The following is a 15,071-nucleotide window of genomic DNA, read 5'->3' on the forward strand; positions in this document are numbered from 1 at the left end:
CTCACCAACCCACCCATACCCACTTCCTGGTCCCGTCATTCCCCAACACTGGGTCATAGATCCTTCACAGGATCAAGGGTCACTCCTCCCATTGACAACCAACTAGTCCAGAGGATTAACAATTCCTATTCACATTGCATGTAAAGTTTTACAGCCATGACAAATATACAAGTAAGACAACTGCAGGCCTTCTTTAACAAATCATCTACTTCATCACATCTTCTATGCAACTGCGTACAGGGAGGTCATTAAGCAATCCTTGTTACATTGGTCTATTCCTTATTTCTTGGTAAGCCTGGTGTCAGTATATCTAGAGTCCTCATGTCCTTCCTGCATAACAGATTTCTAGATTTCTCTGTGTATCTAAGGAGCATGCATCTTGCAGCATACTTTACTGATGAGCTTATGAATATTGGTGGTGTTTTATCAGTCTACTATCACCTTAATTACAAAACAACATTCCTTTTCAACATTTTCTCTATAGGATATAAGTTAGAAAGAAAAAAAAAAAAGTGAGGTCATATGCTCATCATTGCCTGGCTGTTAACATTGTCTCCCTAGTATCTTTGTCTGACTCTGAAGGAAGAATAACACCTTTTTTTTTTTTTTTTTCATGGGGTGAGTTTGGAACTAATTTTTGGAAGAGTTTGAGGAGATGACTTATTGGCCTTTATGTTTATAGAGCTCATCACTGAAGGCATACTGTCCTGGATTTCCTTTGTTAAGAATTTTTAGAAATCATTTATTCTCTTTGTGTTTGGTCATGTGCTCATCTACTTTGATCTTTAGGGTGGGTTGTAAAGCACTGCCAGAGACCAGGCATTTCTGCTTGACCTGAGATTTTGATTGTCATGTGGACCACTGACCATCCCCCAGTGCTTTCAGGTCTCTTAGGGATTCCCTGGGCTTCATGAGTTTGGATGTCGCTTCCCAATCCAGATTTGGTTATTTGAGTTCATTATTACTTTAAATGGAAGCTTTCTGTCCTTTCTTCTTTGTATTAATTCCATCATGCATACATTGATTCTGTTCTATACATCCCATGATTTTATTCACTCCTTCTCATTCTTTGCTTCTTTTTATTACTCTGATTGGATGATTTCAAATAACCTGTCTTTGGTGGTGGTGGTGGTGGTGGTGGTGGTAGGGTGTCACTGAGTTTTTTTCTTGTTTGATCAAACCTGCTTTGGAAGTGTTTTATAGATGTTTTTATTTCTGTTATCTTGTTCTTCATAGTCATGGATTGCTCTTTCTCCTGCTTATTTATTTATTTATTTATTTATTTATTTATTTATTTATTTATTTATTGTTGCTGTTGAGCACATTTTTCCTCATGTAGCTTTTGCTTACTTTAGTTTGTATTTAGTTGTCTGTCTTTTGTTTTCTTCTAACCTATGGAATCTCTATTTCTTTAAAGTCAGTTTCTAGTGCTTCTTTTATTCTTTTGGTGGTATTTTGCTTTCCTAATTGTTCTTGATACTTGTAGCCTTGCATTTGAGGAAGTAAGCAGGGGCTTATGTCCTGTGTTTACAGGCTGAGTCTAATTGTAAGAGCAGATTACAAGTCATTCTATCCAGAGTCTATGGGTTAGCCTGTTGCTGAGGTCCAAGAGAGCCAGCTACAGGAGTCTTTTAGTGTATATATCAAGACTGAATCCAGCAGTGCTGACCTACTGTCTGGGTCTCCAAGGGTATGTGAGCTTGGACGCAGGGGGGTTTGGTCTGAAGCTCATGTCTGTGTGGGCAGGCCTGGTGCCAAGCCAAGAAGAAGTTAAAAAGTAATAAAGATAATCACATATGTTTCCTTCCAAGAAAACCTCAAATAATCTAAAACAAAATCGTGAGTTAACAAGATCATGGTATAAAAAAGTCAGATATGTGCAAGTGAATCTGGGCTGGGAGGAATTTTTTGGCATCAAGGTTAATGGGAGAGGATCTGGTGTTGGAGTCTGTAATGAAATTGGGGTCATCGGCTTTCCTCCATGTGGATAGTGGTTCTTAAGGCTGCACTGACTGGGCATAAACGAGGTGTGGCATAGGCTCTGTGCAAGCTCCGCTGTGACTGTTCCTTCCATTCTGCATCCCACCTCATTGCTACAATATTTTACCTGGGGCCTTTTCCTCTTAGGAAGGGGCTTTCTTTCACCGACAGGTCAGAATGATACAGTTTTGCTTTTGTGTGTGTGAGAAAAGGTCTAGTGTAGCCTAGGCTGTCCCGATTCCCTTCTAAAGTAAGGAAAAAAATAACAGTTTATGTAATATCTTAATACATTTTTATTTGTGTCCTTTTCTTGTTGAGTTTATATAAAACACATTGATATAAAGTTCACATAATTCTTGGACAGCACAGTGGATAATTCTATGCTTAAGACCATGAGCTTTCCTTGACAAGGGGCTTTAATGTTTTACATTTGACGGGAATTGTTTGTTTTCAGAAACATAAAGTCAATTTATGTCTTAGGAATGACTTTTTCTGTTTTTAAAACACAGAAATGGGAAGTTAATCAACTTAAGTGATTCAATTTACAGTCTTCTGGGGACAAAATTTCATCCCAGACAAACCAGTATCGAGGACCAGTTGTAGAAGCAGACAGGTTGTCATACGGACCACTGTGGAAAGTGTTCTGTTTACAGGAGACATTTTGTTAAAACAAACAAATAAACAAACAACCCCCCCATTTAAATGCATTTTAAAACCCATGGGATATATATATATAAATCTTCCTTTAAATACAAATGCTGGTATCCAAATGAATGTTTACTGCATTGAAATATATATAATGCATCTTACTGTCAAGTCGAATTCAACGTAATAAAATAAGAAGCAGTAAATCTCAAAGTTACGTGTCAGCATTTGTGATGTTTATTTCTTTTATTCAGTTACTACTTACAAATTGAAGCACTGAAACAGATTATATTCAGAGTAAGAGCGCTTAGCTGGATAATAGAGCCCATCACCATAAACATTTCCCAACACCGTTCTCCTGACATTTACCTGTGCTTGCTTTCCATGTTGATTTTTATGGTGCTCTGCTTAAAAAAATAATGTTTTCCCCCAAATTTGGAATTTAATCTGACCTCAAACCCATTAACGTTCTAAGCTATCTCTCATTGTCCTGTTTTCTTTATGAACATTTTAATGCAATGTAGCTTAAATGTGCCTTCTTAATTTTGACCAATATATGTCATATTTTTCTTTCAAGAATTATCAAGTTTAAATTACTTCTTAAGATACATTCATATTTTTAAACATTTAAATGTAACAGAACAAGTTTGGCTGATAACAAATCTATACATTATCTGATTCTGCCCCACGCTTCTTATGAATATGAATTAAATGCAAAGGTTCAGAAGGAAGGAAAGAAATGAGACACTCATTTCTCATTCTCACAGGTTATTACAAAAGCACCTCATACAAGCAAATCCTATTTCTGTTTTAAATTATGCGATTTTAAATAGTTCTTCATACACAGAAAATTTACCAGATAAAGATACAACCGATATATCTCCATGGCATCTGCTGCTCTAAAACTGTGGAATGATTATTTAAAGGTGAGTGAGGTGGTTAAAATTTCATAACCTAGAACAAGAGATAAACAAAAAGATAAGTAGCTGACAGAGGACCACTTACAGCTAGGGGCTCAGCCTACTAATACTACTTTCAGTTAATAAACTTCAGACAGACGCAGAAATTTTTAATTTAAGGCACAGAAACAAATCAAATGGCACAAAACAAATGTCATATAAACCAATTATTGAATACCATAAGCAAACAGAAAGGTTGATGGGGCTCAGAATTGACTCTGACTTAAGTAAACACAGGAGGATACACAAAGGAAAGTTCATGGGGACGTGACAAGCTCACAAGCATTAGAGGAAAGAGGCAGGTTTCTAAAGTAAGCAATTGTTCAGCCATAAAATAATTTTACCAGTATTGTAAACATTTAATTGACATTTTTCTTACAATGAAAATAAACCTATAACACTTTCCTCTGATACGTTCTTTGCCCTTCTGTTTGGATTTGCAATAAATGCGGGAAACAAAATTTCACACAACAAGGTAAAATCCTGTCCAGCTGTAATTGAGTAAGGATGCTGTTAAAGGCATGCTTCTGGAAAATGCCATGGCGGAGAATGTCTAGACACATCATGAAGTAACAGGGTTTTCTGTAATTTTACGCATGTGCAGCAGAGGGCACTAACATAATTACAGTATTTTGTTCTGATGGGAGTTATTACATGTGCTCCTGGGACTCTCAAGAAGTACTAAAACAGAAAGTTTCCCATCCCCATCAATGAATGGTTTCCACCTAGCCAAATAGGGAACTCGTTTACATGAAATTTGTTTAATGTTTATAGCTGAAGGGCCATATTAATAGAAAGTTAATGATGATTATTCCCTAAAAAGTCAACACCACAACAAGAGATCCCTGAGCATCAGAAACCAGCTTTCTCAGAAGGCCAATATCACCTTTTTTCACTCTTGTCTTCTCACACAGTTATACTCACTTAACTGCATCGTCTCCCAAAACAGCATCTCAGGACTCTAAAAGTGGGAAAAACTTCTGGCTATGTTAGCAGCTTTTTACGATGCATCGAAGCAGTGTCTGGTTGTAATGATCTCCACAAGGTGATGGAAACCTTGACACAAGCAGAAAGAACAACAGATAGCTGGTAGGAAAGAATAGGAAAGTTACTCACAATCGCATTCAAAAATGTTGTTTCATCACAAAGACAGAGAGCAGATGGTCAGACAGTTTGTGGTCTTCACTTTCGAGGTAAAATTAATGGAATGACTCGCTCTTTATGTGAAGTGCTGTGCTTGTAGACTAAGGGAAATAACCATTTGCTTTATACCCACGCTCTGTAGATGGAGGATCCTGGAGTGATGGTGGCCTCAAAGGATCTGTGTCCAGGTGCTGGAAGGTGGATGCCCGAGAAGCACATGTGTTAAACACAGTAGATAAAATGTGGGAGGGTCTGTGGGAACACAGAAATGGATGTGGCTTTGGGAGCCAGAGAGGACCTGCCCAGTGACATTTAGTTTGGGCCTTAAAGGACATGTAGACATTTTACACGCTGAAGTAGCAGCACCAAGATCATCCTGTAAGATAGGGATAAGTCACATCAAGGCCTCAGGGCATGCAGCACTAATCACAAAGTAAATGCTGCCATCATTCAAGGAACACTCAATTGGAAGCCACAAGTCTGTATTTTGTAGGAAGTAATTATGCTATAAAACTAGTTCACACTGGATATTTGAAAAGTTTAAGAGAGGAATTAGCCTTGACTTTTAACAGAGGACTTTGTTATTCAAAGAGTCTTTAATTGTGGGTATGTGGGAGAAAGGGAGAGATTATTTGGTCCATTGCTTAGACTTTACTGAAGTAGGTACCTACTTTATGGAGCTGACAAGACCCAGAGATTTGACAGTTTGTTTTTGAAAGTGGTTACTTTTAGTCCTCGAAATTTCTCATCAGAGTGTGGTACATTGGCCGTGGAAACATATCATTTTTTTAAACCAGAAATTGTAGTTGTTTCTTCTGCTCACTCCATTAGTGGTTGAAATTGATCGTCAGAACAAGTGTCCTCACAGGGTGCAAAGATTTATTCTGAGCTCTAGACTCACTCCTGAGAGAATTACCATATGGTTATGACCTATGGATTTTGGAGGCCTCAGAAAACATGTTAGGGGCTAAGAAATGAGCTTGGCTGGTTACAGTGCTTACTATAAGCATGAGATATAAAACGGATTCCTAGCACCCAAGTAAATGCAAGGCATAGTGGTATTCATATAGAATACTGGGGACAAAAATCCCTGGAGCTTTATGGCTCTAGGCAGTCTTACCTAAATCAATGAACCTTAGGTCTTAATGAGAGACTGTTTTAAAACAAGGCAGAGGGCATCTGGAGTATGACACCCAAAGTTGCCCTCTGGCCTCTATATGTAAATGCACATGCTCACACAGGTACCTGCACAGGTACAAACACAGCCCGTACTTTTTTGAGACCTGAGAATCATATATTATTAGTTTCATAACATGAAGAGAGAATGGCAAAATAAAAATGATACATGTCAATTTATCTGCAAAGATAACACTAACCATCTTAATTCAACTCATATAGATAGCTGTATAAAACAATTAACAAGGAATATGAATGCATTTACTGTTCAATATTTTGAGGTGATTTAAAGTAAGGACCCTGAAAACAAAACTGTTAGGGGTCTTCAAGTTCTCCAAATATCTGCTTGTTTGTTGCATCTGTATTATTTTGTATTTGTTTTTAGGGTGATAGCCAGCAGTTGGACATATGAGAACCCCAGGCTTAATGCCTTCTTTCAATTCTGCTCCATTATGTTCCTAGGCCTTGGTTAACAAACAGTAGCATGACTCCTCTTGACCTTGTTCCCCACAGGCACCAAGTCTTTTCCATGAGGATTTTCACTCTGGAGAGGGGGCTCAAAGTACTAAAATAATAAATGAATACTTTTAAATTTGTGGACAAAATGTAAGTTATTAGATAAGAGACAATAAGGACTCATAACTGATTTTGACTCCCACAGTTTGATGAATGAATGGAAGGTTTCCTTCTTATGTCATTGTTGCCATCTTACATGCTTAACAGTAAGAGGATTCGTTGATATTAGTTACCTGAATTTAGACTTGTTTCTACCCAGATACATATTTTAAACTAGTAACAATTTTTGAGACTTTCCCACAAAAATTTCATGAATATGAAATATAACTTTATTATAATCAAAATATTGCTCAACATATAATTCTCCAAAATAACTAAAAAGCAGAGTACCAAATGGCTACATGTATACTAATGTTTAAATGCCTTATTCACAATAGCTGAAAGGTGAGAACCACCCAAATGTCCATCCATAGGTAATGGATAGAAAAAATGCAGCGTATGCTCGCAGAGGAATAGCATCCAGCCTTTAAGATGAAGTCTTTTGCATGCTATTGAGGGAGGAGGCAGTAGATTCCCTGATAGCTGGACAGGCAGAGGGGCCATGGCTGTACAATAAAGTTGGCACATTTCCAAGATGGGTGACTTCCTCCTCACCTTCCTGACCCAGCAGCTTAAAACAATGGCTTGATAGTATTTGTTTATTTCCTTATCTAGTCAGTAGCACCCCCATGCCCCCTCCCTTACAGTGGATCATTTAGGTCCCACAAGTTCAAGGTCAGACCTAGATGTATTTACTACAAAGTTGTAGACAAATCAGCCTCATTGTTCAAACAGACCAATCCCCCCTAAATTTGGGGAGTAAGATACCCTCAAAGAACCTTAAAGGTCGTTGACCTCAAGGAGAGACTGAGTTCAGCTTCCAGATGAGATCCCTCTCTGCTTTAAAGTGGGTGTTTTCTCTGCTTGCTTTGCTGTGTGTGTATTTCCTTACCCCCAATAATTTTATTTTTTTAAAGACTGCTTCTGACTGCTACTGTTTGCTGTTTGAGCTTTTTCCTGCCTTTGAACTTTTTAGTTGGCAGAGAAATTGAACCCAATCAAGACCCTTAGTTGATAACACTATGACATAAATATAGGTTGAAAATATTACTCTGAATAAAATACTTGGTGCTCAGCTCAGAAGAGAGGCTTAGAAGGGGTAGGGATCCCACACGGTGTTGAAAGTAGAAGTCTGAAATCTGGTTTCTTGTTAGGTGAGAACATAAGCAGCTGTGTTTTTACCTACTGATAAGTGGGGGTGGGTGTAAAGCTTGAGGAAAGGAAGACATTCCAGAAGGAAGAAACAGAACCCTCAGAGGTCAGCAGTAAGGACTCTGTGGTAGAAGGTAGGGCCGGGGAACAGACAGCTTATTTTGGTTGGAACCTAGACTATCTTAGACTCATAATTTTAAAACCCAGTTTGGGGGTCAGATAGTATGCTTGGCATTAGTTTAAACACTTTGGAATTTATTTAAATGACAGCAATAAGAACGCACTGACAGAACAAAGCGGCAGAGTGCTCAGCCCGGTTCCCTCAGTCAGCTCAGTGGGGTGAAACCAGGAAAGAGGTTATTATACTAATCTGTGAGAATAAATGAACCAGGGTAGAGCCAGCTCAAATGGATGGAGGGGTGGAGAGAGAGAGAGAGAGAGAGAGAGAGAGAGAGAGAGAGAGAGAGAGAGAGAGATATTTTTATGCAAAAGAGACAGATGTGTGAGGTGAGTGGAAGGACTCATAACTGACACTGATTCCCATAGTTTGATGACTGAAGAATGGAAGGTTTCCTTCTTATGTAAAGAATGGATGAGGGGCAGTGTAGATTTCTTCTCAAAGGGCAATAATGTTGAAGGGCGGACTCTGTCTCTCTTTCTGTTTTTAAATTCCTGCATTAAAACTTTGGATAAAGGTTCTCTGGAACACGGGCTTCACAGGCTACAGCTCATTGCTGTTTCCCTAGGTGCCAGGGTGGGAGGATACCAATGCAGGAGCTCTGCCCTCTCAGAGGAGAAGGGGGAGGGGTTGTGGGAGGGGGTCACCAAGAGTGGGGTCAGAGATCAGGATGTAAAGTGAATAAAAACAAACAAAGAGGCAAACAAAAATTGTCAGTAAAGAACTCTGGCAATGACCACCAGCTCTACAAACGACAACAACAAAGCCATCCTAATTAAAAATACTCAAATAGCCAGGCATGGTGGCCCAGGCCTGCAATCCCAACTCTTGGGAGTCTGAAGCCAGAGGTCGAGGTAAGTTTGAAACTATATTCTGAGACTTTATCTCAAGACAAACAAACAAAACATTTGATAACAACTACAAAATCAGAAATTGAAACACACAGAACTCAAAGGACTTAAAAAATAATTCTAAGAAGATAAGCAAATGTCCAAAGACATTCAGGGATACTCAATGCCACTGGTCAAAGGAAACAAACAAACAATAAAACAAGCCAAAGCCATACACATAATAAGCAGTAGCTTGGTTGTTAAGGGAATTAAAAACCCTAACCCAAACAAAACAGAATATACATATTGGCATAGATGGAGAGAAATTGGAGCTCTAATATACCGCTGACAGGCACAGAAAATGCACAAGTATAAAAACCTCAGGGGTTCTTTAAAATTAATTAATCACCAGATGCTCTAGAGATTTCACTCACAGAGAATTAAACATGGAGTTTCCAAGAAAATCCCACACAAAAATGATAGGTAAAAGATGGAAATAATGTAAGTACACACTGACTGATGAGAAGATAAAGAAAAATGTGGTTTATCCACACAAATAGTCTTATTCATGTACAAAAAGACAACAAGAGGCTAGAGGTCTGGCTCTTTAGTTAAGAACATTTGTTGGTCTTGCAGGATGGTTCCCAACCATCAATATCTCCCTTACAGGAGGGCGTCTGACATCCTCTTTTGACTTTTGTGGGCATCAGGCACAGATGTGGTATACATACATACATACATACATACATACATATATACAGGCAAGCAAACACACACAAACCTTTTAAAAATAATAAAGTATTGATATATGCTACAACATGGGTGAATTCTGAAAATATGTTATGTAAAAGCAGACATAAAAGCTTACATAGTATGAGACTCCATTCTTAAATGTTTAGAATAAAAATGTACAGAAATATAAAGAAGTTGGTGATTTATGGGGTTAGTGGGAGGAAGAATGTGAAATGACTTAATGGGTATGGAGGTTCTGACTTGTGATGATAAAAATGTTCTGGAGCTAGACTGTGGGGATGTTTACTAACATAATGCTACTTCATTGATAGTTGAAATAATTTAAAATGTTATGTGATAAATTTTATGTTAAGTGTATATTGCCATTATAAAAGTCTTCTAAAAGTATTTGCCTAGGCAAAGATACAGAGTCAAGATATTACCCTTTGGGAGAATCTATCTATCTATCTAGTATCTATTATCCTATGTATATTCATATTACTTCTATCATCTATCACCTATCAAGTGATAGATTGAGATATTGCATCAGACACACTAGAAATCATAATAGAAGATATTTCATTGCTTTTCCAAAGACTCTAGGATTAAATGAAGAAATAAGAGATGACCAGTAGGAGGCACTCACATGTATTTCAGGCCATACCAGTGAATTCCCAGTGTTAAGCCCAATAAAATACCATACATTCTTGGAATGTAATGCTTTGTTTCAAATAACTGTTGAGATGAAAAGCACTGGTTTTTTAATTAGATGGATTTAAACTCTAGCTTCTCTAATATAATATCAGACATGGAGTGTCATGAAATTTACAATGACCTCTGAAGTCTCAGTTTCTAGTACAATGCAGATGACATCTAATTAAACAGAAGGTAAGTGAATTTAATTTGAAAATTATCATTGGACTCAGCAAATGTTAGATGCTCAACATGATAGCTCTTTGTAAGACAAGTTTATGTGTCCTTTTTCTTTTTTGTTTCTATAGGTACCTATGTGTGTGGAGCCCTGAGGTCCTGTGTCTCCTTCAATCACTCCCCATCTCAGTTTTTGAGACAGGGCCTCTTAATGAACTTGGATCTTGCAGATTTGGCTAGACTGGCTGGCCAGCGAGTAACAGGATCTGGTCTCTGTCTCCTAAATTCTGGGATTACAGGTCTGCCAACATCATGGCAGCTGGCTTTGGAAAACACACGTGGGCTTTGAGAGATTGAACTCAGGCTTTCGCAGCAGGCACTGCATGGACTGAGCCATCATGGCCCCATCATGCACTGTAAACATATAATTCTCTAATACATTTTGCAGTGTGGGAAGGATGACCAGAGGCATTCTTCTGGCATGCCGACTCAGTACTGGCAAAAATGATTTGAAAATGGCAACTTCACGGTGGGCGTCTCATTTCGCTACTTCCAAGAATTCTGTAAGCTTTTTCCAAAAACCAAAACAAACAAACAAATAAATATCCCCCTCCCACCCAAACCAGCAACAACAAAAAAGTAATTCTATCTTTCTGAGAAACTCAGCTCAACGTGCACGTGTTCATTAAGTTTAGCACTAAGAAGGAAGTGTCTTAAGGACAAAGAAAGGTTATTGCGTTCTTTAAAGTTATAGCAAAGCAAGTGAGAAAAGGTCAGAGACTAAAAAAGTGAGTCAGTCTCATTTCTTTCATCAGACACCCGTTGCTGACTTTAGTTCAGTCCAAGGACACCAAGCCGTTGGGCCTTGTAGGACAAACTTGCTCTGATATCCAGCCAAGGGATAAAGAAATTGACATAAAGACTCAAAGGAAACCATGATGCTTGCAAAACAAAAGACAAAGGGTGTAGGAAGGATCATAATTCAAGTGGGAAGCCTGCTCGATAGTCCCAGCTCAGCACAAGGCTTTCTGCGTCTCCTTGACTTCAGTCGGTTAGATGTCAGCCGCACGCAAGGCAGCGTTGCCAAGGGGTGTGAAGAAAACACTTAACTCTAAAACCTATTCCCTGATCCTCCAGGAGCTTACAACAGCGTTGGAGAGATTAGCGGGGTAACTAACACTTGAGGGCGGTCAATGAAACGTGAAAAACGAGTTGGCAGAAGCCTTGGAGGAGGAAGGAATTCACAGTTCAGGATCACTGGGGGCAGGGGGCTTGTCAGGAAGGCTTTAAGACGAGGGATGTAAAGTAGGCCCTCGGTGGAGCTAGGGCTTTAGGAGGGCGGGAAAGCCAGGCACTTCGGACTCGGGACAGTGGAGGCGCCAGCAAAGAACTTGCTGGTCCAGCTTCCTCCCGGCCCGGCCCGGCGCGCACGCGCAGCTCAGCTCAGCTCAGCTCAGCCGCCGGCGCTCGGAGCTGGGCCCGCAGCAAACCTACTTGGAGCCGCGAGCGCGGGACGAGGCGGGAAAAGCTCCGCGCATGCGTAGGACGGCAGGCCAGGCTCCCCAGGATGGGGAAGGGAAGGTGGAGTTTTCAAGCGGGAACTTGACCCGTTAGGCGCCGCGGCCATGGCGGCGCGCTCGCCGTCTTCCTCGCCGCCTCCGCCCCCGGTGCGGCGGTCCAGCCGGCGGTCCCTGCGCGTCGGGCGCGGAGCCGAGGTGCACGCTGTGCGCAGCGAGGCCTCGGGTCTGGCGGGCGCCGCGAGGGAGGTCGTCGTGGATAAAAGCGACGTACTCTGGAGGGGCGAAGAAGGGTCAGGGGGACGGCGAGGGTCGGGGCGGGCCGGGGCCGCTGTCGCTCCAGTCGCCAGAGCGCCCGCGGGGTCCTGGTGGCCAGAGGGCCTCTCCTCGGAGGAGGCGAAGGCGACGCGATCGCAGCTGCTGGAGGAAGAGCTGAGCAGCCTAAAGGAGGAGCTGGCCCTGTGTCAGGTATCAGGACTGGCCGCCGGCCTTCCCGTCCACCGCCCGGGCCGGGGGCAGTGCCGCTCATCACCGCCGCCCGAGCTCATGTTCGCGGCCCGGGACACCTAGTGAGCCCTCCCGGGACGCGCCCTCCAGGCTCCACGCCCTGCCTCTGCCCACAGTCTGGGCTGCAGGCTCTGTCCCGCTGCAGACCCGGGTTTCGGTTTTAATAGGATGCTCTCCAGAGGCTCCTTCCTCAAAGCCCAAGTTCCTGGTGTTGTCTAGTGGTACCCAGTGCCCACGAGTGGAGTGCATTCATAAATTGAAATAATCAGGACCGTGTCAGGAAAATAAAATCCACTGATGGAAGTTGCCCGTTTTTAAACTTCAAACCCACACTTAACCCTTGTTAAACTTAAGTTCCAAACACAATCACAGTTTTTAGAAAGCCCTGGGACCGCAACTTCACGCTTAGGATACTACATATTCATTTATTAACTTACAGTGATCCCATAGTGAAATACTTTAATGTGAGCGTGCCAGAGGAAAGCAGTTGTTAGAGCAGTTGTGCTCATATTACTTCCCAGATTAGTTTTGAGGGTTTGTGTATGGTGAGCTATCTATCTATCTATCTATCTATCTATCTATCTATCTATCTATCTATCTATCTATCTATCTATCTATCTATCTATCTATCGGTCTTTGCCTTCTCACCACCATCTCCTTAGATCTGGCCCTAACCACATAATAGGGTTAGGGAAGAAAAATGTTAAGAATTCATTCAGTTAATTAGGGGTCTTTAAGGAAAAAAAAAATCACTGTATTTAAGAGACACCAATTAGGAACCGCCAACACCAGAGACAACGTCGAGAGCAGCATTATCACGTTAGATTAGTAAAACCTTGAAACTCTTACGAAATGCTCTGTTGGGTTCTCTTGCTCCATTTGATAGGTCTTTTCTGTAAAGACAAGAGAATCTTGTTTAACTTGGCTATATCTATGGTTAAGCAGATCGGGGAGCAATGATCGGACTGTTCCCCTTTCAGTTACAAATTTTCTATTGGCTGGCAAAACAGCAAAAGGATGTCTACAGGACAGCGGTGAGCTAAGGCATTTTGTCCTCCGTAAACCTCACCTTTGGGGAATTTAAAGATGTGTGCTCGTGCTAAAGGCTTTGTTAAAGTAACAATCTATGGCCCTGCCCACATTTTCTATACTGTCGCTCTACTCCCATATGTATAATCTTAAAGATGAAATGTCCAGTATGGCACTGGCCTTTGGGACTTTGGGCACTCCTGTACTAGGAAATGATTGCAATACTTGAGGCAGATGTAAGAAATAGAAATGGTCCTGATTAGCTTAGAATGGCAATTCTTGAAATTTGATAATATTAGTAGGTGATCAGAGACATTTCAGTAATAGATTCCAAGAAAGGAGGTTGGCAGTATCAAGATTATAGCCAAACCACGTTCTTGCTCTTAAGGAGAATAAGGAGAAATAATTAAACTAGTGGTAGCATAACAAAGCTAAACCTTTAGATTTTTCATGTGAATTTTACTTATTCACCCATAAATCACAGAATCTGAGACTATATAATATCAATATATTGTTAGAAATAGCAACCTAAAGTAAAAAAAAAGTCATTTTATATTTCAACTTACATGGAACACATATACAGGTATGGGGCACTTGTATAGGTATATGCAGTTGCAGAGAGATTGCTTACCATAACAGAACGTCATCAACTCTCATAAGTTTCTTTAAAAATATTACTGAGATTCAAATAATATTTAAGCCCTGTAAGGGTCAAACCTGCGGCTTTGAAAAAAGAGCTTTGCCCCCCTCTCTCTTGGTTTTTTTCGAGACAGGGTTTCTCTGTGTATCCCTGGCTGTCCTGGAACTCACTCTGTAGACCAGGCTGGCCTCGAACTCAGAAATCCGCCTGTCTCTGCCTCTCGAGTGCTGGGATTCACCTGTATCTATTATCAGTGAAGAAGTTTGGGTGATTCCATGTATCATCCTTGGAGCACCTCAGGACAGTCACATGGAAGACAAATGTTTCTTTTCATGTGAGCACCTGATTGTATTATCTAGTTAAGCATTTTTGCATGTGGCCCCAGGTTAGGAAGGAAATTTCATGAAGGAAATGCTGATTAGATGGAGTGAAAAGCTGTCTATTGTGTTTACAGAGGGAGGAGTAGCTTCTAAATGTAGCATTTTCCTAAGGTATTTTCAAGGAATTTTCATGATGTTTTTATCCCGTATTTCATTTCTTTAGAGATTATTCTAGTTTCTTATATGTTGCTATGCCATCTTTCAAGACTAAATCCTTTTGTGGCAAAATGCAGGAGAGTATGTGCTTATTCACATCAATCACTATTTGTAGACAAGTAGATGAAACAAAAAGATGTTGAATTTACAGTGTGTGTGTGTGTGTGTGTGTGTGTGTGTGTGTGTGTGTTGTAGCAACCAACAACATTTACTAACCATAAACCAGTTTTGGATGAACATTATTTAGGGCTTTTAAGTGACAGACATATATGGTCATCACCAAATTCTCATTGAAAGTATATGATATTGGGAATGAGAATATTTTTTTAAATTTAATTTAATTTATTTATTTTTCATTCTGGATATATATATATTCTTCATTTACATTTCAAATGCTATCACCAAAGCCCCCTATACCCTCCCCCGCCCTGCTCCCCAACCCATCCACTCCCACTTCCTGGCCCTGGCATTACCCTGTACTGGGGCATATGATCTTCACAAGACTAAAGGCCTCTCCTCCCATTGATGGCCAACTAGGCCATCCTCTGCTACATATGCAACT

At 40.5% G+C, this 15,071-nt stretch overlaps 1 protein-coding gene across 3 annotated transcripts in view; it reads left to right on the top strand.

The window, feature by feature from the left end:
* The first annotated feature begins 11,786 nt into the window (after positions 1–11,786).
* Positions 11,787–15,071, top strand: part of Cntln (centlein) — a 250,243-nt gene continuing 246,958 nt past the window's right edge. For 2 of the 3 annotated variants that reach the window (XM_029540311.1, XM_029540312.1), the window contains exon 1: positions 11,787–12,265. In XM_029540311.1, coding sequence (XP_029396171.1) covers positions 11,906–12,265 — 360 coding nt within the window. In that variant the 5' untranslated portion in view covers positions 11,787–11,905. The remainder of the gene's footprint in view (positions 12,266–15,071) is intronic. The other variant, XM_029540313.1, reaches the window with a different exon arrangement.

Source organism: Mus pahari, chromosome 6 (genome assembly GCF_900095145.1).
Source record: "Mus pahari chromosome 6, PAHARI_EIJ_v1.1, whole genome shotgun sequence".
NCBI classification, from domain to species: Eukaryota; Metazoa; Chordata; class Mammalia; order Rodentia; family Muridae; genus Mus; species Mus pahari.